This window comes from Rattus rattus, chromosome 14 (assembly GCF_011064425.1).
Source record: "Rattus rattus isolate New Zealand chromosome 14, Rrattus_CSIRO_v1, whole genome shotgun sequence".
In the NCBI taxonomy this organism is placed as follows: Eukaryota; Metazoa; Chordata; class Mammalia; order Rodentia; family Muridae; genus Rattus; species Rattus rattus.
The window spans coordinates 81,432,381-81,460,225 of NC_046167.1; the positions used below are offsets into that span (position 1 = coordinate 81,432,381).

General features: G+C 52.9%; 1 protein-coding gene across 1 annotated transcript; it reads right to left on the minus strand.

Moving 5' to 3' along the window:
• On the minus strand, window positions 1-27,556 carry Tgfbi (transforming growth factor beta induced). Its single transcript, XM_032885020.1, has 15 exons — window positions 27,333-27,556; window positions 22,835-22,933; window positions 13,255-13,319; window positions 11,905-12,065; window positions 11,413-11,577; window positions 11,115-11,261; window positions 9,253-9,394; window positions 7,606-7,818; window positions 6,743-6,880; window positions 6,041-6,186; window positions 5,277-5,413; window positions 4,478-4,608; window positions 2,086-2,210; window positions 1,180-1,282; window positions 1-753 (listed from the first exon to the last, which is right to left on the minus strand). Exons 1-15 carry the CDS (start codon window positions 27,464-27,466, stop codon window positions 647-649), a joined length of 2,013 nt encoding a protein of 670 aa, XP_032740911.1. The 5' UTR covers window positions 27,467-27,556; the 3' UTR covers window positions 1-646.
• Window positions 27,557-27,845: the final 289 nt, after the last annotated feature.

Genomic DNA, 27,845 nt, shown 5'->3' on the forward strand with positions numbered 1-27,845 from the left:
GAACAAGTCAGGATTTCCTTCGCTTTTGTTTTTTTTTTCCCCCTTGCTACGCCTGCCTAAGGCGTCAGGTTTCTTAGTACCTCTTGTCACAGAACCTGCATATAGAGGGGCTTTACACTGCACTGGCCTCACTCAAAACAAAGGCTGAGGTAGAGAAGGGGAAAACTTGAACCCACAGGCTCCAAAGAACCCCCTCAGGTAGTAGCCCTTGACTGTACAAGCCTCCTCTCAAACGGGCACTGATATAGAAGGTAGACATCCCTGGGGGACCCCAAGCTAAGCGTCTCCACTGAGACCAGAGCTTAGAGCTGGAGTGTCAGCTGTCAGCTGAAGCGTCTCCCAAGATACGAGTTCAGCCCTTCTGGAGATCTCTGTTCAAAAGCAGACTGCCCATGTGAGGGCTCCAGCCTCCGGGATCAGGGCTCTACCCTGAAACCTCTTCTCTAGAGACCAAAGCTTTAGTAAGTCCTAACGGGCTTCGCCTGACCCAACTCCACACACGCCAAAGTAACCACACACTGCAGAAGATAGGTTAGCCTTGGAAACCGAAGACGAATTCGGAGGCCCGACAGCCAGGTGGCTAACACACGGGTTAGCTGCCCCCATGGGGGAGGTCGATCCCAGGGCTGCCCTCCTCAGCTGTGGCTCACTGGTGGTGGTGGGGAACACATACCCTGGAATAGGCTGACGCCTGCTTGAAGATTTCGAGGGCAGAGTCTGCCAACTCGTCTCCCCGTTCTTGTGGCCGGTTGGCTAGAGAGAAAAGAGAAAACTCACGGTCTGCCGCCAGCATCCTGATGGACACACAGCCATGCACTGTCTGCCACCGGTATCCCCATGTACCCACATAACATCTGGGCCTTTTCTGCCACCAACATCCACACAAATATTCATACTGGGTAATGTCAGAGTTGGGGTAAGACGGTAGGAACTCAGTAAGAAATAGGCCTCGGGGTTGGGGATTTGGCTCAGCAGTAGAGCGCTTGCCTAGCGAGCGCAAGGCCCTGGGTTTGGTCCCCAGCTCCGAAAAAAAAGAAAAGAAAAAAAAAAGGAAATAGGCCTCAAATTCTGTAGCCTATCATCCTAAAACCATAGTTCTCCTGATTCACTTTTCAGTCAGAGACCCAGGAGACACACTCATGGGCACCATTCAGTTAGGACCGCATAGTAGGGCCTCACCTGGCGGTTGCAGAACAGTGTTGATGGCATACACCACACCGTTTGTGGCCATGATGTCGGTTTCAGCAACAGGTTCCTTATTGACACTCACCGCATTGTTTTTCTGTGAGAAGAGACAACTGTGGTTAAACGCAGAGCCCACTGGGCAGAGTGGGCATCCGCTGGCCATGCACCCATGCAGCGGAGGGCTTCTCTGGTGAGCAGCTACCCTTGCCCTCCTCAGACTTCCCCCGCCTTACCTAGGCCCGGCACAGTGCACTGAGCAGGATTCTTACCCTCACAATGGGGAGCAAGGAGGGAGAATGTCTCTTAGCAGAAATAAGAGCTGAGGTGCAAGAGAAGCTTCAAGGAAAGCTACCTAGGTGAGAAGGAGCCCTCAGGGTGCAAGAGAGACCATAACACCCCTTGGAGCTATATAGGGAAGGAGCCCTCAGGATGAATGCTTTCTTGAACAGCCGGTGTGCCTGTGACAGACAATATCTTAACACCTGAGAAGCAGCCCTTAAGTTAAACAGGTCCTTCCAGCCCCCACCCCCACCATATGTCTTCCCATGCTCCCCTTCGAACTGGTGAGCAGGGGCCAGCAAAGCTCACAGAAAGGAACAGAGAACCAGTCAGCTCCTACCCACACGGGGCCCTGCTGAGCCAGTCTGTCTCTTTCCAGATTGGAACCCTCTGAACACAGCTCTAAGGCTAAGCGGCTCCCAGTGAGAGATGCTCCCAGAGCAGCCTCAGAATGAGAGGACCTCTCAAGATGCAGCCCAAGCAACAGCTCAGTGAGTGCCTGGCTTTGGGACTGGAGCTGGGGTGGGGGTGAGGGTGTAGCTAGGGGACTGCTCTCTGGAGATACCTGGAGGAACTACTCCCCACTTTCTAAAGGGTTCCTACACAGTCCACGCCACTCACCGAGCTGACTTCCAGTTTGTCCCCTTGGAGAGACTTCAGTCGCACCAGGGCCCCAATGCCTCCGCTAACCAGGATCTCATCCCCAATGTGGTACTTCAGGATGTTGGTAAGTTCCTTGGCATTTGCTGTAAGATTGTGGAAGGAGAGGACACCGGTTAAGCACAAGGGCTGTGACTGGTGAGGGTATATGGAAGATCAATCAGTGCTCTTAACCTCTGAGCCACCTCTCTGGCCCCCGTGAGGTTTCTCCAGAACAGGGTGACTTGCTGAACAAGCAGAAGCGCTCACTGAGTACCTACTGTGTGTACAGCCAAGGACCTATCATCTGCTTAACGGTGAACCGATGTCCAAGGCTGTGACTTGGCCCTGTAGCCAGCGGGGGCGGCTGGGTTAAGCAGGGCTCCGTGACGGCTAAGAAGGGGTTAATCCATACTCCTCTCTGCATATGAGTCATGTTTCCCTGAGCTAAATATTTGCCTGGAGAGCCAGGGACCTTTCCAGCATCAGCATCTGGGACCCTTCATCATTTGACGTGGGCTCCTGCTGACTATAACACAGTAGTGAAATATTTACACATTATGCCCTCAAGTGCATTTTCGGCTGAAGATAGCAATTCCCCTGAGGGAGAACTTGAAAGATTGAACAGCTGTGCTCCCGGAGGAGCCTCGGAGCCGATGACGAGGTCAGGGCTGAGTGGCTGAGGCCATTCCCTGCACAGCGCCCTTCCTCCACACACCTTCCTGCGTGCACATCGCAACATTCTTTCCAGTCCACATCCACGTCTCTGCCAACTCGGGCAGGCATCTGAGAGAGTCAAGAGGCGGCCCTTAAACCTGCCAGCCACCCCCTGGTGTCTGATCCACCCCGAGCCAAAAGCTTACTTCCCCAGGGCTTAAGCGGCTGTTCCCAGGACCATGAAACTTGGAGGAAAACGTTGACACATTTTAAAGAGTTCATCTGGTTATCGACACATCTCCAGAGAGCTAAGGAACAGAGCCTCTGATAATAAGGAACTCTCTGGCATCTGCACCCAAGCTGGTAAACGATCTCCTCCCACAGAAATATAGCCCAGAGCATGGTGCAAAGAGAAGCCAGCCCCCTCCAGGTCTTCAACACCAGGGTCCTCCTTCCTCTCTTGGGTGCCATTTTCTCTACCCATGGGGACTTGGGGGGCTGTTTGGGGAACTTTCTCTACACCCCTCCTCTGCTCTCATACAACGGAAAATGATGGAATCTGAGTAGGCACAAGCCACCTGGGGAATATTCTATTCTTACAGGGCTGAGGGAGGAAGGGACGTTTATGTTCAGCGTGAACTTCTCCCCTCTTCCCAGGAACCTGCGTCAGCACCGCAGACCCAGGCATTTGCTTGCTTGGCCGTAAAGCAAATTAAACAGGACACAAATTTAGCTCCTTGCTGTCTGCAACCTGAGCCTTCTATTCTGCTGGAAAGGATGCATAAACCGTGTTTGCTCCGAGGCTGGCTACACAGCTTCCTCCTGGCTCCTCTCTTCCTCCCCTAGCTCAGCTTTCTAGGAGGGGCCGCATGCATCAGGGCTAAAGCCCATTCCCCCTCCCCCGCCCATTTCACTGTCATCGCCACTGTGAATGGAGCGTGGGTGTCTTGTCCTGAGTGCCACACTCCGTTTGCATCGCAGTGAGCCGGGGAAGCTTGCCAACCTCTTTTTTTCTTTTAAAGGGGGAAACTGAGGCACAGCAGCTCAACCAGAGCTCACTTATGTTCTTAGCCACTGCCCTCATCTAAGTTCCCCAGGGAGAGTTATTTTTTGTTTTTTGTTTTTTGTTTTTTTGTTTGTTTGTTTGTTTGTTTGTTTGATCTCTGAGGACATTTAATGCAAGTAACTAACGGTTTCATTACCACAGATCCCCAGTGGAAAGCACACCTCAGGGACCGGACTGATTATCATTGGCCTAATTTCCTTTTGCCTGGCACTGTGCCCAAGGAAGCAAAATGGTATCATCTGTGCCCTCTTATAACTGGGTGAAAGTCAACTGGCCCAAGGGAGGAAGGAAGGGAGGAAGGAAGGAAGGAAGGAAGGAAGGAAAGAAGGAAGGAAGGAAGGGAGAGAGGGAGGGAGGGAGGGAGGGAGGAAGGCTGCAATACTCAGGGTCCCCTTTGCCATGAACCTACTATGACTGTAAATGGCTCTGACTGTTTTCCGTGTCCTTTGTCCAAAGTATACCTGGTTCCTGCCCTCGCTCCACCCCATTTTCCACCATGGTCACCATTCGCTGTCCCCTTAACCCTGCCCACATGTCTACAGGACGACCTCAACACCAAGTCCCTCCGTGAGCTGTCCCTTGTCTCCTGCCACGGCCCGGAGACACTGCTCTGTCAGAACAGTGGGGATATCTGCTTAACCTGCTCTTTACCCAAGAGTTTGTTCAGCTCTTCCGGAGGCATGGCTTGGAACGCTTCGTTTGTGGGAGCGAAAACAGTGTAGACCCCTTCCCGGTTGAGGGTCTCCATCAGGCCTGCAGACTGGATGGCGGCCACCAGCATGCTGTGGACAAACACAGAGAGAATGACAGCTCGCTCCCCGGGCCTTCTCCATGCAGAAGGAAGGTCCGTTGTCATCTCTTCACTGGGCATTAACGACCCATGCAGGACACATGGCCAGAGGGGATGAAGGGTGAAAACAGGTGAGAATTGGCATGGCCCACCCGGAGATTGGTGGAGTCAGTGTCCGCTGAGTGTGTGATCCTGGGAGGCAGAGATCCAGTCTCCCAGTCTGTAGGAAGGTGGCTCGAGTTGGTGCTAGGGAAATGCTTGACACTCATTGAAGAACTAGCACATTGGAAGCACTGGACGCAGAGGGATCAGGGTAAGAAAGAGAAGTGACCTGGTGGCTTCAGTTGATGCAGAAAGAGATGTGATGGGTTCTTAAAGCCCCTTAGCTCTAAGTCCCCTGGGGACTTTCCGGTGTGAGCGATATCCTTGTGTTTTAGCAATTAAGATGTTCCCTCCCCCTTTCTATGGGTATAAGGATTGTATTGTTAGCAAGAGCCCTGCTTCCCAACTTAAGGGTCCTCCTCCTCTCCATACCCCAACCATGGATGGTACCACCAGTGTGTCACTAGTATTAGGTCATCCTCTGGGAAGTAGGGTAAAAGGGCTGAGGCCCAGCATGACCACTTGGCAGAAGCTTGACCCCGGGATGACTCTGGTTACCTAAAACGGTTGTCCCCCTTCAGGACATCCATAACAGTCCCCATAGGGGGTGTCAGCATCCGGTCCATGGTGAACAGGGTCCCATACCGTCCCTTCTTGTCATGGGCGGCAATGCAGCTGTTTTCAATGCAGAGGCTCTACACAAAAGAAGGGCAAAGGAAAGGAGATGGTTATCCTCTCAGGAAGGGCCCAGACTTGTTTGGAGCCAATAGGGACAACATCACACACAGAGGTTTCCTCAGGGAAGGGCGGGCAGAGAAGCTGTGATAAAAATCGCACAGGGATTCCACGGCAAGGTCAGTCTCATGAGAGGTCCATTGACGGAGATCAAATAGACAGACTGGAGGCAGTGGGCTGGTTGATTTAACCAGTGATCAGCTCATGGCTGGTTGGTTTTATCAGTCAAAGGACATCTTTAGCCAAATGGTCCTGTTTAGTCCCAGACCAAGAACAACACCATGTTGGCTATCCTATTTGCTATGGGAAGGTCTTGGACCCAGGAGAGCTGAGCTTCACAGGGACAAGCCTAGAAAGACACCATGTTTCTCTCCCCGCTCCCCCCACCTCTTCCTGCTGAGACCTAGACAGTCTCCCTGCTCAGCAGCTGAGTTAGGGTTGAGCCTCAGCCTCCAACCTGCAAGAGAGGAAGCGTCACCCAACATCCTCCAGAAACCACTTCCCCTTTATGGAAAGCCAGTTCTTACGTAAGCCCCTGGCTCTCACACGCGCCAGAGGAGGGGTGTGAATCAGGACCCAGAACTTACATTTCGATAAACAAAAACTCGAAGCTTTTTGCCACCCAGTGTGTCCAGTGTCTGTCCGGAGTACAAATATTTGGAGGCCAACTGCCCTTTGACCATGTGGTTCAGAAGCAAAGTCTTCATTTGGCCGTCGATGCGGGGGACACCATCTGCAAGCGAAGGGGCGGACAGACCCAGAGAGACGGGCTCCTGAGATAAGGCGTGTGATGAGAGACACACGTGGGAGAGAGCCCATCCCGCCTTGGTTTGGAAATGGGGACAGAAAGTAAGGGTGGCTGTCAGAAAACCTTTAACAGTCAGAATCTTCTAGAGAGAGAGAGAAAAAAAAAATAGTTGCAGCTGACTACGAGGATGTTTGTCATTTTGTCCTCAGAGGGAGGAGAGAGTCTTTCTCGCTGTCCCCATGACAGCACCTCCGCTGACCCCTGCCCATATACACTAGTGTTAACCCAGCAAACAAAAATCCAAGGCCTGCTCCACTCTCCTGGCAGAGGCGAAGTATCGAGCTCTGGGGAAAGATCCCCCAATACATTCTTGGCTGCTTCAGATAAACAACGGGGAGTCCAAAGTTTCGGATAGAATCACATCTGCTCTGGACTATGGCAGGCGGAAGGTTCCAAGGCTGTTGTAAATCAGGGCAGGGCTGTAGGGTTGGGGCAGCCATCCCAGAGGCAACAGAACAGCAGGGCGCTTTCCCCGTGTTACCTTTGAACACAGAATTCAGAGGGGCCAGGAAGGTCAACTGTTCTTTTCCAGAGAGATGCGTGCTGAGGCCAGCTTGTCTGAGGAGGTCGATGGCTGTGGAGACGTCAGATTCCGAAGCGAGCTCGAGCAGTGTCTTGGCTATAGGAAGAAGAAATGGTGTTCAAAAGGTAAACAGGTGGTGCGTACGTGTCGCGGTCCAGAGCGGGATGGATATCTACACGGAATTTCATCTCGGTAGTCGGCAGCCTTCTAAACACAAAGGAGCCAAGCATGCTCTGTCATCAGAAAACCTAACCTGCAGGGAGGTAGATGACAGCCACCCGGCAGTTGGCAGCACTGTCCCCGGGCCCCAGGGTGGCTTGGCCAGGACGTGTTTGACTCGGGAGGAGCCGACATGGCCTGCATGTCTGCTCCTGAAGATACTCCCACAGGAGGAGATTGTTCTCTTTCCTGGGAGATTCCTACTCTCGGGCTGAACAGAAATCAAAGTCCATCCTGTCACCTTCCCTGGGTCAGTGGCCCCGGGTGCTTGAAGGAAAGCAAATGCCGTGACGTCAGCAATGGCCCTTGGTGCCCAAACACAGCATGCAAGACCAGAAAGGGCTCTAAGGTGGTGTCTCCCTCTTCCCTTAGGTTCCTTAAAAATCTTCCCAGTTACCTCCAGACACAGTGTCTAGACCCTGGAAGTATAAGACTTCATATTTCTCACAGCCTTTGGGTTCACAGAAGGTACAGAGCTGTGTGTCGCACCACACCAAGAGCAGGAAGTGGCCCAAAAGATTGCTGAATACCCCTAGCCCGTCACCAGGGTTCCAGAAGGGAGCGGAAGCTGGGCAGGACAGAGGCCCCCTGGGCCTACCTACCTGAATCTGGGATGAGCAGCTCATCAATGAAGTGGATGACACCGTTGGTGGCCAGGATGTCTTTGTTGGAGATGACAGCCTTCCCGTTAATAGTGAGCATGTCTCCACTGCAGCCCACCTCCAGTGTGGTGCCCCCCAGGGTCTCCATGGCCATTCCAGCCACAATGGCCTCAGCACACATGGCTGTCTTCAGGATATGATTGTTTAGCAGGTCTATGGATACAGAAGAGGATACAGGTCTAGGGCCTGCTGTGGTCTGATGCAGGGGCCAGCTCCCAGCCTGCCCAGGGCTGAGGATTTTGCTGGAGTACCACAGGGCCCACATCCCCATTTCTTGTCTACCACCAGCTAAAACCACTGGGACTCTATGGTCAGACTCCCCAAGTTTGAATCCCATGGTTGCTGACCAGCTGTGGGATCCTGGGCCAGCCACTTAGCCTCCTCCACCTGAAATGCAAACCTCTCCTCAACAGAGCAACCCAAGCCATTAGCTCACGAGCACTGGGCTTCAGGTGAATTCTCCCAATGGGCCAGGGAGAACGGGAAGGTTCCAGTAGGCCCGTTGTGGGTCTTTAAAGTCTTAGGCCTTTATCAGACATTGAGAGAGGCAGGAAATAATATAAACTACCCCAAGGATCGCCATGCAACGACAAGTTTGCTCACAGCAGGGACCTACCCTCTGCTGCCATAGCTGCAGACTTGAAGAGAGAAGATTGGGGTCTCCATCAACAGATTCAGGTGTCGTGTTGGATCTGTCTTAGAGCGTGAGTGAAGGTTGCCCACTCCTCTGTCTGGGTGCTACTTTGGAGGTGTATACTAGGGCACTCAGAAGCTGAAACCTCCCCACCCACACCCTAGGGGGCTCTCACACACTCATGACCTCTGTCAGAGGAAGCAGCAAGGTCCAGTCAAGGACATGCCCCACCCCCACCCTGAGCTCACAGGTTCCCAGACTGCAGCTCTCCAAGACGTAGACAAGGTCCTTTGTCCCAGCTTCACCACCTCAATGGGTGTGGGAACCAAAACTGCCCTGTCACAGTTAGGAGGAAGCTCTGAGGCTGACAGAGGCCTTGGGATGCTGGAAAGGCTCTAAAAGCCAATACTGACCCAACTCGGCCAGGAGAAGATGGACAGACAGTGGGAACAAGTATGGTGGTACACTTCAGGCTAGCCTAGGTATAGTGAGCCCCGTCTTAAAACAAGACAGCCTGGTTAAGCCCCCTCCTCATCTACCTTCCATGCTTAACTTGGGAGATGAAAGACAGAACCAGCAATAGAAGTCAACGGACTCTTCATTTCTATTATTTTTGGTTACCCATGAGGCCTCTGGCCAGACATAGGAAGATATAAAAGGTCGCCATAACAATTCCTCTTGAGGGATACCATTGACACCTGATTCTTTCAAGCTCTTTAAGCTTCATACGTCCACCCGACCATTTTGGCTACTCCGGTTTTGTTTCCTTAATTTGACCAGGGTCAGCTTGGCGACTCCTAGCATGGGTTCTGCTTGGCTCCTACAGAGACATGGTCATCGGGAGTAACATAGACCAGGCTTGTAGCAGACATCCTGAAACTTGTGGCATTAGCGTCGGGCAGTGCTCACGAGGGGCTGCTCCAAGGAGGCAGCAAGGAGCAGAGGATGCTCACCTCTCAGGGCCTCGGGGTCACCCAGGATCCGGTTCAAGGTCTCAGCAGGAATCTTCTCAAAGGCCTCGTTGGTTGGGGCCAAGAGTGTGAACTGGCCATCACCCTCCAGCACGGTATTGAGTCCTGATGCAGCCACGGCGGCCTGTGTAGGGAAGGGAGGATAAACCTTCCTGAGCTCACCGGGCAAGGTGCGCACACTCTGGCTGCACCTCCCCTCGGGTCTTGAGACACTTAGAAGAATCCCAAGTGAGAGAGAAGCCTGACCATGGACGCCATGGGCCCTGGTCTGTGTTCCCGCCGATCTGGCCACCTTTCAAGTGGGGATGACTTCACTCCTACCCTAGCTCTGGGCCTTACCCCTGGAGCTCCCTTTGCCTCTCCTCCTCTTTCTTTTCTTCTCGGACTCCTATTCCTTCAAACCCTGACCAAAACGCCGCTCCTCTTGGCACAGGTCCCCAGAGGAAAGTCACCCTGACTGTCATGTCTCCCGGTTAGCCGTGATTCCTTACGAATGATTGTGCAGAGATCACATGGCTCAGGGCTGCACAGCGTCTAGAACAATATCCTAACAGGCCAAGGTGCTTCTCACTGCTCCCCAGTAGAGTGGCTCCTCCTGGTTAGTAAGGCCTGCAGAATATCCCAGTCCACAAGCTCCCTCCATACTCCCCACGGCCTCAGAGCCTCTGCAGTGGGGCAGAGTAGTGTGGGCTCTCCCTTCAGGCCTCTCTACCCAAAGCATCTTTTCCAAAGAAGTCTCCCCTGCCCATCCCTCCTGGGCTACACTGCCCATCCCTCCTGGGCTGAGTTACACTACCCACCATTCTTTTTCTCACTCCCCCAAGCTCACATCACTGTCCTGTCTTGCTCAAGTCTCATCTGTCTCCCTGGAAAGAATGGCAGCCACTTTGTTCACTTTGACCCCTGGCACCTAGACTTGGGGAGTGATGGGGTTTAAGAAGCATGTGCTGGGAGGGGGGGGGATGGGTACCGGGGAGGGGCCGAAGCAGAATAAGAAAGAGGAAATTTTTCTCCTATCACTTTCCAATAAGACTTTGTGCTGAAAATGATAGTTTGTACTGTCAGCTTTGGGGGAACATTCCCTTGCAGACCCAGAGAAAGGGAGGGAAAAGTACCTCAAAAGCCAGATTCCCTGGGGGCCCCTGAGCTAGCTAAGAGCGCTCCCCAAATGCCAAGGCCCCTCTGTGCCCATGCTGGAGTGTTTGTCTCTGTGTTGGAGATCTCCAGGGCGGGGCTGCTCACTCCCAGTTGTGTACTTTGTGGTTAGGAAGTCCTCCTTGAATCAGACAAAATCCTGACAGGGCAGCCTGTGCCCACTTCCTCCTGTGTGGCCAGTGCCAACAGGAACCACTTGCCTTTCGAGTTGTTGGACATACGCCTTTGGCCTGAGGACAGTCAGGATCCAGCTTCAGAGTCAGAGCCTACACTCCTGAGTCTACACAGGCAGCTTCTCTGCCAGGTCTATGTTCCAAGGAAACATGGGTAGGGGACCCCAGGCGAGGACCTGTGGTCTTAGAAGCCCCATGCTGGCTGATAAACCATTTGTTACAATGTTCTGTGTGGGAGGCCCTCACAGTGCTGGACTTCGTAGTTCAGCCCCACGGCTCAGAGGACTCTGTCTCTACTGTAACACTGCTAGATTATCCAGAAGAGCCAAGGAAAGGAAAGCTTTATAACAGGGGCCTTTCTCAGGGTCTGTGCAGCCTGGTGCTCTTAGTGCCTTCTCCGTGTAACTACACTTGGGACATCCTCATGTCCTCCTGCAGAAGACACCTTGTCAGGCGCCTTCGAGTGGGGAGGCCATGTGTCCCCAGCCTGGGCCTCTGTTCAAAACCGTCCCTTACCCGAAGTGTCTCAAAGGTGTCCTCGATCTCGATGATCTGCTGGATGTTGTTGGTAACGGTGGAAATGACCTTATCAATGAGATGCACCACGCCGTTGGTCGCATGGTGGTCAGCTTTCAGCAGCCGGGCACAGTTAACGGTTACAATCTGTCAGAGAAGAAGCAAGGTCGTAGTGAACACCCAGGAGTCCAGGGCTTGCCTACAGTTTGTCAAATCACAAGACAGAACACCCCTGATGGGCCAGAGTTGGGCTCACTATGGACAGAGGACAGTTCTGGGTAACGGGGGATGCCCCTACCCCGTTGGGATAGTGATGGATCTGGATGTTGGAGTTCTGGTACATGGAGGTGAGAGCCATGCCGTGCTTGAGCTCGTCTGTCAGGACCCGCCTGTCCACCATGTGGTAGCGGAGGGCATTGAGCAGTTCAATGTTGACGTTGCTCACCAGGGAGTCCAGCACTTCCTAGAAAGAATGGACATGGCGGTTAAGAGGCAGCTACCCTGTGCTCAAGGGAGAGACCTGGCTCGAAGTGGACCTAGATTCCCCTTCTCTCCTTTAGTGAGCATCTGTGGGAGGCTGGAGGTACTGGAAGGCACCTGGGGAAGCTTGCTTTTGCTTTCCCTGGTGAGGGGAGTATGTTAAGGGTAAGAATGTATAACATGGCAGAAGGTTACTTCAGAATCCCACTGTGTGCCCAGGCCTGTGGGGACGGGGCGGGGTGGTGGTGATCACGAGTGGCGTGGGGAGGGGCAGTTCCCAGCAATCCCCTGGGCAGAAGGCTCCTCTCACCGCAGGCAAGGAGGACCAGGCCTCGTTGCTAGGGGCAAAGATGGTGAAGCTGCCGGGTCCCTCCATCTCAGGCCTCAGCTTTTCTGTGCGGTCTGTGTACAGCTGTGTGGTGGTCGATCCCACAATTCCCAAGGTCTCGTACAGATTGGAGAGTGGAAGAGCTGCAGAGGCAAAGGACAGAGGGACCGGCGTGAATCCACCACAGACACACGCCTGCCCTCAATTCTTCGTCAGGAATGACAGAAGGCACAACTGCAGAGAAGCGGGGCGGGGTGGAAACCCAGACATCTGTTGACAGACATGCTCAAAGCTCAACTGCTTCTTGGAACTGCAGGAGCCAAATGCCTCCCTGCTGAGCAGCCTGATGGGTGATTTCTAACCGTCTGGTTGCTTTAAGCACGGCAGAGGAGAGCGGTTTGCTCCTGTGCATTGAGATAAAGTTGGCAGAAACAGGTGGGAGACTGCAAGCCCCTTTGCTAGAGCGAAAGAGCTGTGAGCCTTCTAGGTCTTTGTGTATTTTTCAGGATCTGACCTCTTAGACGGCAACCTGAAGGGCTTTCTAAGCCAGACTCCCTATGTAGCCCCAGGCTGGCTTTCGATTCCTGGTGATCCTCCTGACTCAGCTTCCTGAGAGCTGGGATAACGGACGTGTGCCACCATACACAGACTAATGTTTGTATTTAAATAACCGGAAACCGTCACCTCAGAACTAAGTCCCCAATCTAGGCCAACGTCCTATCCCACTTCAGCTGCCCTTCTGCTTGGCTCGGCAACACCACAGCCTTAGTAATGATAACCATCTCCTCGTCATCTTAAAACTACCTTGGACTTCAAAGCTAAAACGAAACACAAAGCCTGCTTCACTGCCTGCCGCACCGAAGGCGCTGGTAGAATTCACAGGTCTCACGCCATCTTTGGCCCAACTCCAGAGGCCAGAGACCGTGTTATCCTGTCTGTGCCCTGGCAGGGCTAACCACAATTTAACTGGCTAATGGGCTAGCCTTGTTGGATGCTCTGAGAATCACTGCCAGAACTGATGACAAGGCCAGAGCCTGCAGCCACTGGGAAGAGGCCTGGCAGACCAGTGTGGGCTTTCCTCTAACCGTTGAACGAGGGTTGAGAGTAACACAGGAGAGGGACTTTTTCATTTTCCATCCTCTGCCACCTCCCAGCTCCAGTGAGCACATGGGAAGGATAGCTCAACTCCATGCTTCCCACCATGCTACCATCTATTCCCTTTGGCACGGCTCCTCCCCCCCTCTTTTTCTTCTTCCTCCTGCCCCCCTCTCTTCTTCCTCCCCTCTTGCTCTTCTATCCCACCCACCCACAGGCAGCGCCAGGCTCACTCACCTGCGGGGCAGCCTTTCTCTCCTGGGACCTTTTCATATCCGGGGCAGCACTCATAGCTGATGACTCTGTAAAGAGAGAGACACGGAGATGTCAGGCAGCACACGGGAACTCTTCCTTCCCGATGCTCTCCGCTGAGCAGAAACGCTACCGGGAGGACAGAAGGCAGTCAACAGGCATGGCATCCTCATGCTCCGTGGTGACTGTGCTGATCAGTGGTCGGGAGCCTCTGCCGAAGGTTTCATGACGGTGGCCAACACCGCCAGCCAACCAACCGGGGAAACCGGGAGGAGGGAACACACGCAGTAGCACAATCAGAAACGGACGCCCCAGTACCAGTCTCCAACAACCATGCACGGGCAACCTGGTGGACGGTGTTGCAGGAAAGGGACGAGGGAAACTAGGGAGTCGCATGTTGTGTCTAGCTCTGAGCTTACCTCACCCCTGTGACTCTACCATGTCTCTGGGTCTCCCCAACCTCCTGTGTAAAATGTTCTTGTGCAGGGACAGAGGCAGAGGCAGGCGCTCTCTCTCTCTCTCTCTCTCTCTCTCTCTCTCTCTCTCTCTCTCTCTCTCTCTCTCTCTCTCCTTCCAGTTCATTTGATTTAATAACCCGAAAGTCAGAGGACTCTGGGCAGGGCGGTCATTGTGTTCTCTTGGTTTTTTTTTTTTTTACAAATCACGTTTCCAATGAAAACTGAGTCCCTCTTAATGGAGACGCCTGTTCTCCTATTTACCCACACCAGAAACTTATTTAAAAACACGTTTCTGGTTTCAAAACCATCTTACCGGTTATTTGCAAACTAACCCCCCACCTTCCCTCATCTTCAGCCTCCCCATTGTCCTTCCAGGGGGGCAGCCAATGCTACCAATGCGAGATCCTCTGCATTCGGATGAACACGAGATGGGCAGGGCACTTTAAAAGTCATTTGCTGAGAAAACTAAAGATTGTCTGCTCTCCTTCCTCCAAGGAGCCCCTCATGGGGTGCTGCGTGGACATCACAAAACAAGTTTCAGTTGACTCTGAGGTACCCCGGAAGTCAGGAGTTTCACACAACTTTGCAGCAAAAGGAGCCTGGAGCCTGTGCTGAAGGCTGTCCACAGGTGCTCACAATCCTCCACTGCCTCCCTTCCCTCCCTCCCCACTTCCCTCCCCTCCCCTCCCCCCTCCCCCCTTCCCCCCCCCTCCCACAAGGCCTAGAGCCAAATGCAAACAACCCAGTCTCCCTCCTCCCTCCCTCCCTCCCTCCTCTCCTCCCTCTCTCCTCTCTCTCTCTCTCTCTCTCTCTCTCTCTCTCTCTCTCCCCCTCCCCCCCCCTCCCTCCCCCCCTCCCTCTCTCTCTCTCTCTCTTTCTCTCTCTCTCTCTCCCATACAAGAGATTTGCAGTCTTGTTCTTGTGGGGATGACATCATCAGAACAGAGGCAGGCAGCCGGGAAGAAAGGTGGCTGGGGTAGGGGTGTGAGCCGAAGAGGCCGCTGGCTGTACAGGAAGGGGGTCTGGGTCTTGTGAACGCATTTGGAATCGGTTCAGGAAAAACTTAGTTAAGCGAAGATGAAGCCTGGTTGGTCTGTTACCCAGGGGATGCCTCAGGTCCTCAGACCACCAGGGAGGTACGGGTGTCACGTGTCTAGACAAGCCCGCCCCCACCCCCACCGCCCAAGATGGAGGAGTAACAAGCTACATTCTTCCGTGCTCAGCCTTCTCCACCTTCTGCCTTCCTTGTCTGCAGTGTGTCTCCCATCTGCTCCTCCTCCTCTCGAATCCCAGTACTTAAAGGACAGGGAATGACTGTGACCAGGGCTGACACTGACCAACCCACAATGCTGTAAGGTGACTCTCACTGTGTCATCTCTCCTGCCGAGGAACTGGCCCAGGCAGAGTGGTTAGGAGGTGCCGTCCATCTGAGGAGGCTCGCCTCGGAATCCCCTGGTGTCTACAGGGGTACCCCGGGGAACCCACTTCTCTCTGCGTCTCTGTTTTCTGGCCCACAGAGTAAAACGTTATTAAACCAGCTGGTCTATGATGCTCCTTCAGCCTCAATGTAATCATTCCAGTCAGCTGAGGAGAGATCGAAGGGCAAAGAAACATACTCAAAGGAAAGAGAGAGTGCCAACTGCCATCCCAGTCAAGGCTATGGAGCCCCACCCACCAAGCCTGGACCAACCTCCACCACCGCCCCATACACAGACACAGACACACACACAGACACACACAGAGACACATAAACACACAAACACACACACACACAGAGACACATAAACACACAAACACACACAAACACACATACACATACACACACACAAACACACACAGACACACACACACGCATGCACAGAGACACATACACACACACCACAGACACAGACAGACAGACAGACAGACACACACACACCACACACCACACACCACACACCACACACCACACACCACACAGGATTCCAGGATTTCTCTGATAAATACCTAACCTGTTTGGCAAGAGGCACATGCTGTCAAACCTGATGACCTGAGTTCGATCCCCACGCTCATGTGGAAGAGAGAACAGATGCCCACGGGCTGCCCTCTGATCCCTGCATGGTACTTGCACACGCACACATGCAAATGCACGTATACATGCATGGACTCCCATGCGCTCATGCACACACAATAAATAAGTAAATAAGTATGTAAATAGATGTAAAAACAATAGCAGGGTTCTACGACTGGAGTTGGGGAGGTGGTGGAGTTAGGTAAAACCTTCGCACCAACTCTGTCCTTTTCCCAGAGTGCCGGAGTGGAGTCCCATGGAGTTAGAGGAGCATTTGGACAGGAAAACTGTCCTGGCCACTAAGTTTTCTCTGGGCCCCTTGGTGCGCATGGCTGCTTCCTAATTCCATGGTTTGGAGTTCCCAGCTACACTCCCCAAAGACTTTGCTCCCCCAAATATTAGTTTCTGAGTTCCATCCCCCAAAACTAAAGGGCAATGGCACAGCTTAGGTGGCTCCACCAGGATTTCAATGAAGATGAAGAAAACCTCCCCAGTGTGTGTGTATGTGTGCATACGTGTCCACACGTGTACAATGTGTAGGAGGACAGAGCCGGGCATGTGGAGAACTGGAGGCTGAGAAAGGGACAGATCCCGTCAGAAGAGGCTCAGGACAGGGCAACTTAGCAGCGTATAGGGGCAATGGGGATGAGGACTTTTTAAGATGCGGGTCTTCACGGTGGGCTCTCCTACCCTCCCTAGGCAATGCTGCATTCTACATAGGTTCTTCCTGGAGAACATACGGGCTTCGTAAGCACAGAACATAAGTCTGGTGCCACCTCTTTAGGACCCAGCAGAGAAGGATGGAATCTATAGGTGCCTCTCCTTGCAAGCCCGAAGTTACCGAATGCCCCTTCACAGGGAGGGCCGGGCTCCTGGTTTCTGCTTCTCGTCTCATCAGCTAGATTCTGATTAAAGGCCAGCTTCAGCTTGGCCACACATGGTGCAGGATGTAAAAACCTCAGGCCGGAAAACACACACACACACACACACACACACACACACACACACACACACACACACACACACACACTCCGAGGGAATGAATTACCAATTACCTTGTTCCCTGAAATGAGGGAAGATAATGTTAACATAAGGGCAAAGAATGGAGTGCCGGGATGCTCTTCCCAACATCCATCAGATGACTTCAGTCAGATCGGACGGGGAGAAACCTCACTGACGTCTCCCCAAGTTTGTTTTCCTCTAAGTTGATAGAAACTTAAAACATTAACTCTCCCAAATGCAGTGCCCAGCTCTGACTGCTGCTCTGGCTGAAGGCAGGAGGCTAAGGAGACTCCGGGAGGAGGTGGAGTGGGGAGCAGGTACCGAGCCTAGTCTCCTGAGGTAGGGGACTCTCATGGTGTCATAGCATGTAGATACTGGCACGCCCCAGCCTCGAGTGACTTGTTTTCTTGAAGCCTTCAGTAGAAAATCAGCCATCTAACCAACTATGCCCCAGTAAAGTCCTCTGTCCCTGAAGCTGTCAGAGCCTAGAGAAGCATGGTTTACGGTGGTTTCCGTGTGGATGGGAGTATACACATCCCCCAGATCCTGGGCCCATTGTCTGATGAGAGTTCCAAGTACTTAGCCTCACACTCTCTCTCTCCTCTCTCTCTCTCTCTCTCTCTCTCTCTCTCTCTCTCTCAAAATTTATTTATTTTTATTTATATAAGTACACTATAGCCGTCTTCAGACACACCAGAAGAGGGCATCAGATCCCATTACAGATGGTTGTGAACCACCATGTGGTTGCTGGGAATTGAACTCAGGACCTCTGGAAGAGCAGTCAGTGCCCTTAACCACTGAGCCATCTCTCCGGCCCTCACACTGTCTTCTCAATGACTATCAGACTTGGAGTAAGCCACCAGGAGGTGACGGTGACTCTGGCCCCCAAGGGTGGCTCTGATTCCAACAGGGTTTGTTTCTAGGACCCTGTCTACAGATCTGGGCTGAAAGGAAAGACCTGGGGCAGTCCACCTAGAGCATGGCTTGCTCCCTTGGGTACCGGTGGCATTGTTGGCCCTAGCTACCAGGCTTGATTCTCCAGGGGAAAGCACAGAGTGGCCAGACCTCTCAATGGCTGGCTCTCAGTAGGATGCCCAGGCTTCTGGAGCCTCAGTATTTCCATCTGCAAATGGGTTTAAAAAAATAAAATCCACACTGCTCGGTCAGAGAATGACTACAGGGACTGAATTGGCAAACAGGCAGGAAGCACTGGGTTTGGAACTTCTGAAACAGACAGACAGAGTAACCCCCCCAACCCCCACCCCATGGAAATGTTGAAACAGAAGTTCAGTTATATAATTTAATATAATAAACACAGCCCCATCAGTAGAGACCTCATCTACGTGAGACCACTGATCATATCCTGTCGTGATAGCTATAAACTCAGCAGTGAGGGCTGTTATTAGTTTCTGGTAGGTAGCTTGCTGCGAGAAAATTGTCAAAAACTTCGGTGGCTTAAAATATTATAAATTTATTGTTACAATTCTGAAAGGTTAGAGTCCAAAATCGGCCTCGTGGGCCTAATATCAAAGGCACGATCCTTTCAGAAGCTATAAGATAATCCCGTCCCTGGCTGCCCTTCAGCAACTCGAGGCCGTCGTATTCCTGAGCCTATAGCGTCTTCACGATCGCTTTGGATTTGAACAGCACACCCCCTTTCTCTCCGACTCTAACGCTACCAGGCATGCCCGTCGACGGGGACCCTTAGAATCCCATCAGACTCACGTCAGGCTGACACCCCGGTCACTTCCGTGATGTGAGGGAATGTATTTACAGGTTTCAGACTAGGATGTGGGCACCTTTGGGGGATCGTTACCCCCATACAGTACACGACCCCCATGAATGTTCTCAATAGAACACAGTTCCACACCAGCTGAGCGGGCTCCTGGTTTACAGAAAGTCTAGAGCTGGAAGGTTTAGAAGGCACTGCCCCACGTCTGGTGTCTGCTCAGTCTCCATTATCTTAGAGCAGGTTATAGAGGGGGACGGGTAATGTGCTCAGGTGTGGTCTGGGGGACAGTGCAGACGGCTCTGACCAACCGTCTTCTGGGACCAAGGATGCATGGGAAGGAGGAAAAGGGTGGCTTCTGTCTCTGTGTCACAATGACATCGACAAGAAGTAGACCTCCAAGTTGATGGGGCAGTACCAGCCCCAGCATTTCTTCTAGGCTCTGCCCCACAGTTACCTGGCAATAGTGGGGTGTGCCTGAATCACTGTAAAAGGGGCTGCCTGCCCCTCCTCTCTCTCTCTTGCTCTCTCACTCTCTTACCCTCTTCCCTCTCTGTCCCTTCTCTCCCCATTCCTCTCCCTCTTCTCTCCACATGTTCACAGCCAGCCTCTACTCCTCTTCTCTCTCTCTCTCTCTCTCTCTCTCTCTCTCTCTCTCTCTCTCTCTCTCTCTCTCTCTCCCCTCCCTATGCCCTGAACCTGAATAAACTCTATTCTATACTATACCATCGTCATCATGTGGCTGGTACCTCAAGGGAAAGGGATGCCTCAGCATGGGCCCACAGAGACACCCCCTTCCCCGGCACCTTACCTCACTCTCTCTACCAAACATATCCCTTCCTCTTTTTTCTTTCTTTTTGTATAAAACACAACAGCACCAAGGAACTCCTGCTATGGAGCTGAAGGGCAAAGCAATGCCAGCTGCTGGAGAAACAGGAGTGTCCTGCCAGTTCATCTTGGCTCAAGAAAATGGCTTCTCACCCGTGGTTGCCAGGGGAACCACGTAAAGACGTTGGGATGGACCGCTCTCGCGCCCAGGTGCTAGCTTCCACACTGGCCCTTCTGCACCACCTTCAGGGTGACGCAGCTCCAGCCACGGCTGTGACATCTCAGTAGTGTCAGCTTCAACATGTATGCCGAACAGACCTCCGCCCCTCCTCCCGCTCCACCCCCGAGCCTCCCATACGAAGCCTGCAGAGAAGCAGCCCGAGTCTCCCTTAAGCCACACATAAACCTTTATGACTCCCTGCCAAACCTGGGCCTGAAACCACAGAGTGGGCTGCTGTCTGTCATCCACAACTCTCTGACTTCTTAGCTATCGTGTTGCCAGGGTGTTCTACAGCTCTGAAGTGACTTTCTAAGTGATAGAATTCACTCAACCCACCCAACAGGGCTCCTCTGCCAACCATGTCCTTGCAAGCCACCAAACAGCTACTGTTGGAAGACCCAGTAGCCTCACTGCCAAGGACAACGCTGAGCGTGGCAGGGCTACCCTACCCTCCAGAAGACACCATCCACACAGACACACTAGGCCTGTTGCCATCTCTCTGGTGACCTCACGTGACACTTGGTGTTCATCAAAACTTCCTTCTGGTCTCAGGCCCCTTGAAGACCCACTCGCTCTCATCCTAACACACGCTTCCGACACAGCTCCCCTGACAGCTTCCCGAGAAAATGCCAGTGACCATGCTGTCTCGCCAAGACATCCCTCTGCTCCAGCCACCACACTTTTAGCCCCAGACTTCATCCAGCGAGGCCCCTCAGGGACCCAGTCAGGAGGACATTAATTCCAGCCAGTGGGGACCCCCTACTAGCACTTAATTGTTTTCTGAAGTCAGCTCCCTTCCACACCTCCCTCCTATGCACACCGCTGCCCTGTGACACTCTTAGTCCTAGAGGACCACAGAGATGAACTCCATCTCTTTCTTCTCCTCTCTTTGTCCCCTGGGTCTCTTCCAAGCCAGCTCCACCTTCCCGAGGCCAAGGCCGCACAGGATGTTCCATCAGGGATCATAAAGTTTTTTTTTTTATCGATTCATGTTTTCTTCTGCTCACTTCCTCTTTCTTTTTCTATTATTTATTTTTTTATTTTAATTTTTTTTTTGAGGCTTCCCAAAGCAGCCGCTCCATCCAGGAGTTGGATGTGAGTATCTTTTCCTCTTAGCCTTGTGAGCTCAAAGTCTTGGATGGCCTTATCCTTGACTGACCCCACTATGAACATCCTTCTCCCACCCACGACCTCACACATTTTCCTCTTCCTGGAGCTGGTGCCCCCCTCCCCATACGCACATACTCAGTGGGGTGAGAGGGCTGTCCCACTACCCTACTGTGTTCGCAAAACCAAACTCAGGTGAGAGGAGAGGACTTAATCAGCTACTATCTGTCAGTACACGCCCCTGTGGCTTGTGCCTCCTCGAGGCACACGGAGAAAGGAGGCAGGTAGGAGGAGCCGATCAGCCAAGACAGCTCACTGTCAACACATGGGAGCTCTCAAGAGATGCCATCAAGTCACCATAGGTTTCCTCAGTCAAATGCTAGGACGTAGGCCCATCTGAAGCAGAACGGCAAGTGCCACCCCATGGTCAGCTTCCTGACAGGAGCTCTGACACGAAGCTCTGCTTCTTGGCCCCAGTAGCTTGGCCATCTTCCAAGAAACAATGACATGGGGCCTGGCCCGACTTTGTGTTTAATTAAGCAGCCCGTGTTTGAGTAGATTATACATGCGTGCGACTATACCCACCAGTTCTGAGAGCTATTGGTTTTTAAAAGTTGGGTGTCCGGCGAGGATGTTTCCGTATAGAATTTGAAACATCTCTTTTTGCCCTAAACAGCAAAAAATTTCTGCTGAGCATTCCGTTCACTGAACCCGGGAGGCGTCCCAGCTCACACTACCGTCAGAGGCTGGGCTGTCCACCGTCCGGTGGGAGCCGCTGCCATGACGGTGAAGAGACTCCCAGAGAGCTGCCGGTCTCGCTCCTGTTCTGCTCTTTGAGACCAGGATGAAAAACTGCCTAACCATCCCAGCCCCACACTGTGTGTTCATTTCCATAGGTGTGCTGGGGGTGGGGGAGGACACAGCGTTTCCTCCTCTCTGTGGGAGATGACGGTTGCTTGAAAGGGTGAGGAACACAATTTAGAAAATCTCTCACACTGGGGTAAGTTCAGGGAAATCTTCCCATTTTGCAGAAAAGAGGAAGGCCAGGTCCCTCCACAAGTGGCTCAGGGGATTTTGCCAGAGCACAGTTTCTTTTCTGTAGCCTGAGATCTGTTGACTGTCAGTGCTAAAGCCATTAGGTTTCCCAGAGTTCTGTTAGAGCATGTATTCAACTGCTTCCACCAGGGAGCCAGGCAGTGAGAGCGAGGCCACCTCCCTCCACAAAGAGAGGCACTCACAAGGCCTACTGTGACCACCAGGCTCTGTGGGTGTGCCCTTCCTTCCGTATGTGTTGTCTACGTTTGCTATTCTGGGGTTGTAGTTACCATGCACAGGCACCGTAGTCCCCTTAGGAATAGTTCTCAATGCACCCCTCGTTAGAAGAGCAGGTCGTCCTGCTGGGCCCATTTTGCACACAAGGCAACTGAGGAGACATCCCCAAGTAAGTGGTAGAGCCAAGGTCTGAGTTGGAGCCTGAGCTCATGTCTCACTTTGCTATGCTGCTTCCCGGTGTGCAAATTCCTAAGCACCCGGGCTTTCTGAAGTGTTTACTTTGGCGCTTGCTGACACACGGGTGACCTTGGGGATAAGTTCACCAACAGCTTTTCACCCCCAGAGTCACATAGCTCCTCTGAACAGTTGTATCGTTTAGTGAGAGAAACACACATGCACACACACACACACACACACACCATTCACACGTGCACACTCAACCCAGCACGCTTCTTGCAACCCTAACTGCCCTAATCAACACTGCCAAGTCTTGTCAGCAGCGCTAAAAATCTAAAAGTCAAACAGCTTCGCAAAGTGCCACACCCCACGCGCATTCCATGACTTGTCCGTCCATGCGCCTTCTCATTTCCTCAGTCATCCTCCTTCTCTGGAGCTGGCCAGCCCAGGGTACCACACACACACACACACACACACACACACACACACACACACACACACAGTGTGTGACCTCCTTGACAGCTCTTTTTTTTACTCAATATGGCCTCCTTGGCAGCTGGCTCTTGGCGCTCTCTCTCTCTCTCTCTCTCTCTCTCTCTCTCTCTCTCTCTCTTTCTCTCTCTCTCACACACACACACACACACACACACACACACACACACACACACACAGAGTGTGCCTCCCGTGGTGGATGGAGGCCTTTGGTGGCAACAGATACTCACGTCGATTTGCCACAGATCTTCCTCTGGTACCACTGCTTGCAGTTGGTGAAGTACTTCTTGTTAGTGCCAATGACCTTCTGCACAGCACATACATTGGGGCTGGAAACCAAAGCAACAGTGTTACTGAGGTAGCCAGCAGTTAGCCCACACTGAGGTCTAGAGAGAGGAAAGACGGCCATTTTGGTGGTTTGGGGCAAACTTCGGCGGGGTCTTTGTACAACCTCCCCATAAAAAATCTTCTCCTCAAATAAATTCCTCAAGTCCATCTCACAGGCTTCTCTGGCACGGACAAGTACTAAGTGTAAGTGGAAAAAAAAAAACCTTAAAAGTATAGGGACAGGTTACAGGCTACAAACACGGGTAAACTCCAAGCCATGTTGCTGAGGCCTGCCAAGCCTCCTCTATCTGAACCTGCCCTGAGCAGACTTGGCATCCCAGTATGTGTCAGAGGTCCTGTTGTCAAGAGGGGAGGGCTGCCAGCGCTTCTCAGCCAGTTCCACAAGCATGCTCTGCGTGTCTAGACCAGCTGCCTGGCTCCCGGGACGACGCGATGGGAGTATCCACTCTGCAAACCAGGGTGCATAGCCAGCTGCTGTCAGGACTGACAGGGAGTACCTTCCTACTTAACTCCCCATGGCCCATCGCTCAGAGCTGCTCCCCACTTCCCCCAGGTACAGACCTTACTTTGTGCTGGGTACCAGAAAGGTCCTATGACTGATATGTCTCGGATGTTCCCTCTCTCCAGCTGCCCTCAAGAACCATAAAGATAAGTGTTCTTGGTCTGGATAGAGTCGGGCAGAAATAGGCACCTTAGAAATGGCTGAGAGCCATTGAGTTTAAAAATATCTCCAATTACTCTGGGAAAGAGAAGCAAACACCCTGCCTTGGTTTCTGCTGAGAAGGCTTTTCTGGACTTGGAGAACGCTGTTTGGATGCATTTTCTTCTACGGAACAGCCAGAATGGTGATGGTGATGGTGGGGACTTCTTCGCATCTGCCATGCTGTGTTGACAAAGATGAGGCTCTTCCCGAGCAGACAGCAATAGGCTTTGGACTGAAGGGTGAGTCGGAAAAGTAAAGGAAACAGACTCAGAGTGTTCGTGAGATGTCCGTGTTCGCACAACTTCGGATGCATTCAAAGGCGGGCCATCTCTTCAGTGGCCGTTTCCCAACACTTTAAAGAGGCAACGCAGAGGCAGGAGGATTGCTCTGAGTTCAAGGCTTACCTGGGCAACACAGTGAGTTTGAGGTCAATTTGGACTCAGTTTCAACTAGCTCACTCGCTCGCTCGCTGTGGTCCATAGAGCCCATATAATGAGCGTGGTGTTTGGGAAGATCTGTGGCTACCACCTCATCCTGTCCACAGCTGAGTGACTGATCAGGCGGTCGTTCCTTCTGACCCTTTATTTCTCCCCCGTTTCCTTTCCATGTAGCATGCGCCTGCTCTCTGCCGTTGTTTAATAGACACCAGTGTGCAGACCAGGTGTGATATGAGGAAAGCCATCTTGACAGAAGACAAGTGAAGGCTGGATCAGCTGGCCTTAGCTGGGTCTCACCAGGCCCTTAGAGGCTCTGCAGCCAGAGGATCCTCATGTTTCTCTCAAGGTCCTTGAATAACCCCTGGAGAGCTCCCATAGGCTGCACTCCAGCCCCCAGTCGTCCTCACTGCTGTACGACTCCAGAAGTCCTCCTGTCCAACTGAGCAGGAAATAATTACTGTGGATGAATTCCCTGCAGCTCACCATGGGCGGCCGGCGGCTCTTCAGTGAATCTCTGTGGATTTGGCTCCAGCATTCCTCGCCTGTGTATAGTTTCCACTGCTCCTGCCCCTGTGACAGGAGCAGAAGCTGGGGGTGGAGATAAGCTGTGTCCACAGGAAATCTATGCTGAAATGTGTTTAAAAAAAAAAAAAAAACGAGCAGGCCATTCCTGGGCTTTTACCCCCCCCCCACCCAGCAACTCTGCTGTTCGATTTGCATGTGAAAACCAAGTACTTTTGAAAGTTCCATCCAGTTTCTCTTGATGTTGTGCAAAAGTGTGGCCCACTTTCTCTCTCGTTTTGCGTTGCCCACCCCCCATTGTTACACAGACACAGCTGGGAGACAAAGGACCACCCAGCAACCCCCACCCGCCCACTTTCTACGTTTGCATCCAAAGCGTCAATTTCCTCCTCTGTAAAATAGGAACTTTGCAGTGTCTGGGGGCAGGGGCATGAGGAGGTAAAGGGAGCAGGGTGATGAACACCCTGTGCGCGGGGACTAGGTACGCACAGTGTCATTTCCCTCCCTCGCAGGACACCCTGCAGTTCCCCCAAACTTCTCCTTTCTCCAGCTCTCGCTTTGAATAAAGGGCTGGAACTGGAACAAGGTTATCCATCTGCACAAGGTACCACACCCATGTGTGCAAGGCCAGGCGGTCCTGTGGTTTTTCAGGGACAGTTAGGTCGGAGTAAATGCAACTCTGCAACTATTTGCCACAGCTTGTGTGCCCGGGGAATCCAGATTTCCCTTGGCGAAGGAGGGTCTTTCTTATATTCACTGTGAGATGGGGGTCTCCTTAAATTGCCCGCCTCTTGCCCCAGCTTCAGAAGCAGTTGGCATGAAAGGCATGCACCCCCCTGCTCAGCACCTCATCTCTTGATCCATCAGCCCACCGAGGTTACTTTTCCAAGTTTTCCAACTCGGGGCACAAAGCACAGGGAATACCTCAGAGAAGCAAATCGGAATCATTTGCTCGTTTTGTGTTTGGTTGGAAGCACAGGCCACAGTGAGCTCCACACAACTTCTGGGAGGCTGGTTCACTTATTCCATGTGGGTCATCGGGGTTGGCAGCCAGGGCCTTGGCTGAGCCACCTCACTGGTCCACATCTGAAGTTTCTTAAAGCTCCAGCCTTCCTGACAATCAGTGTCCTGGACTCTGGAGGGCAGGCGGTTGGCCTCCAGGATAGATCTTACCTATCTTTAGAGACCTCTGGGCTGTGGCATTGCAGCTCTGGGTTACGATGCTGCAGGGTGACCTGTGGCGACCTTGGTCATTAAGAGGAAGGAGACACAGAACTGAAAGCAACATGCAAGAAAGGCAGCGGGGACTAAAGGTGAACAGGGCAGGGATGAGAGATGCCCTAGTTGTCAAGGTTCTGCTTTGAGGTTTCGAATCTGCATTTTCCCCATCTGCCCTCTCAACCCTTCATGCTCACAGCCTAAGTTAAAAAATGACCCCAGGACCTTTCCACTGCCTGCCTCCTTCCAGGAGGGCGAGAGGTTGAGGAATGGCCTGGGTTGGCTCTGTTCTGCCTGGGGCCAGTCCTGCACCCGGCGGCTTGTTTTTCCCCAAGCACTGAGCATCCAGGAGGCTACAAGACACCTGAATGCCACATGCAGAAGAAAGGTAACTGTGCCCTAGAATTAGCATCCTTTACCCAAGTTCAGAGCATATCCACTTGCTGGGGGCTGCAGCTTGGTCAGGGTCTACAGAGACAACCGTCACTTGCCATGTGGTTTGTTTTCTCCTGAGATCTGAGTACAGGTCTGTGCGCTCTCTTAGAGTTTCGGGCATAGCCTGGGGCATGAATGCCTGACCACAGGTACCTGGGCCTCCTCAGAAGCCATTCCTCCACTGCTCCCATATAGATTCCTCTAGTTCAAACGGCATTGGTGCACCCAGGTAGACTGGAAATGCAGCAAAGCCAGGCTGCGTTTGAAGCATCATGACCTGGTCGTGTGTGAAAACACTGGGCCAGCCTCTTTCTACATCAGGGCAAAGCCTTGGCCAGACTGTGTCTCCGAAAGCCTACACATCTGCAGTGTCTCAGAGAAATACCCAAAGCACCGATGACCCATGTTTACAAAGTTGGCCGTCGATTTAAGACAGATTCCAGTCCTGACCCCAGGGTATACGGCAGGGCAGGCTGGTACCCTCTCAAGACTCGGTTTCCCAATCCGTTTAGCATGTGTGGAGGGTGGTGAAGCCTCCTGCTGTACATCTGTGGCCCGAAAGCACTGTTGGGTGTTGAGTGTTTGGGTGCAGAGCAATACCAAGTGCACAGGAGCGGTGGGCACCTAGGGTCCTGCCACCAGGTGTGACCAATCTCACGCCTGGAATCACTGGACAGTGACCTGCCTGGATTTCCCCCCTCAGGTGGGTACCTTCTCAGGGTGATGGTGATTCTGGTTGAGAGCTGCCCATCCCACCTTCTACCCAGAGTCAAGAAAGGAGACTGAAAGTCTGCTAAGCTGGTTCATGCACTTTCGTCTGACTCTGTAGTCACTGGCCAGTCCCCCAACCCTTTTGCCACAAAGCGTTCCACTGTGTCCCCCACATCTCATCAACCCACAGTCCCTCCCTCGACGCAGGTTTGGTCTCTCTATGCAATGGCTGATTTTCCTTCGGCCTTTGTCCCCTGCACCTCGGCTAGCTATGATGTCCCCAGCTGAGCGCACTGGCAGCTCAGCGACCTGTCCTGTGCTTGCACCTCCCACTACAGAAGGGCTGGAACTTACCCGTGCTGGCGGCCCCGGAGCCGGCTGTGCTGCAGCACCAGCTGATAGGGTGACTTGGCCGGGCCCGCCAGGGTCCCGGTGAAGCCCAGAGACAGTGCCAGAGCGAGGGGCAGCAGCCGCACGAGGAGCGCCATGGAGCTGAAGCACGCGCGGACCCACGATGAAAGCAGGCGCGGGCGGCGCTGGCGAAGTGAGAGCGGCGGGGCAGCGCGCGCTGGGTTTAGTAGCCCGAGGGAGGGAGCAGCCGAGGGAGGGGAAGGGCAGCCGGCGCCTCCCAGGCCACACCACAACTAAGCACCCGCACCCTCCTGCACCGCCCAGCCGGCTCACACACACCCTCCCACTTCGCACAAAGTGCGGGTCCAAAGGAAAGCGTCCTCAAGTTTCACTCTCTCTTAGGTGTTCATGTCTGGAGCCCAAAGATACCTACCTCCCTACCAGACTGCAGGAAGCCAGAGGGTCTGCGCTGGCTCCCACAAGCTTAGGCCTGTCAGACTGGCCTCTGCAGTCCAG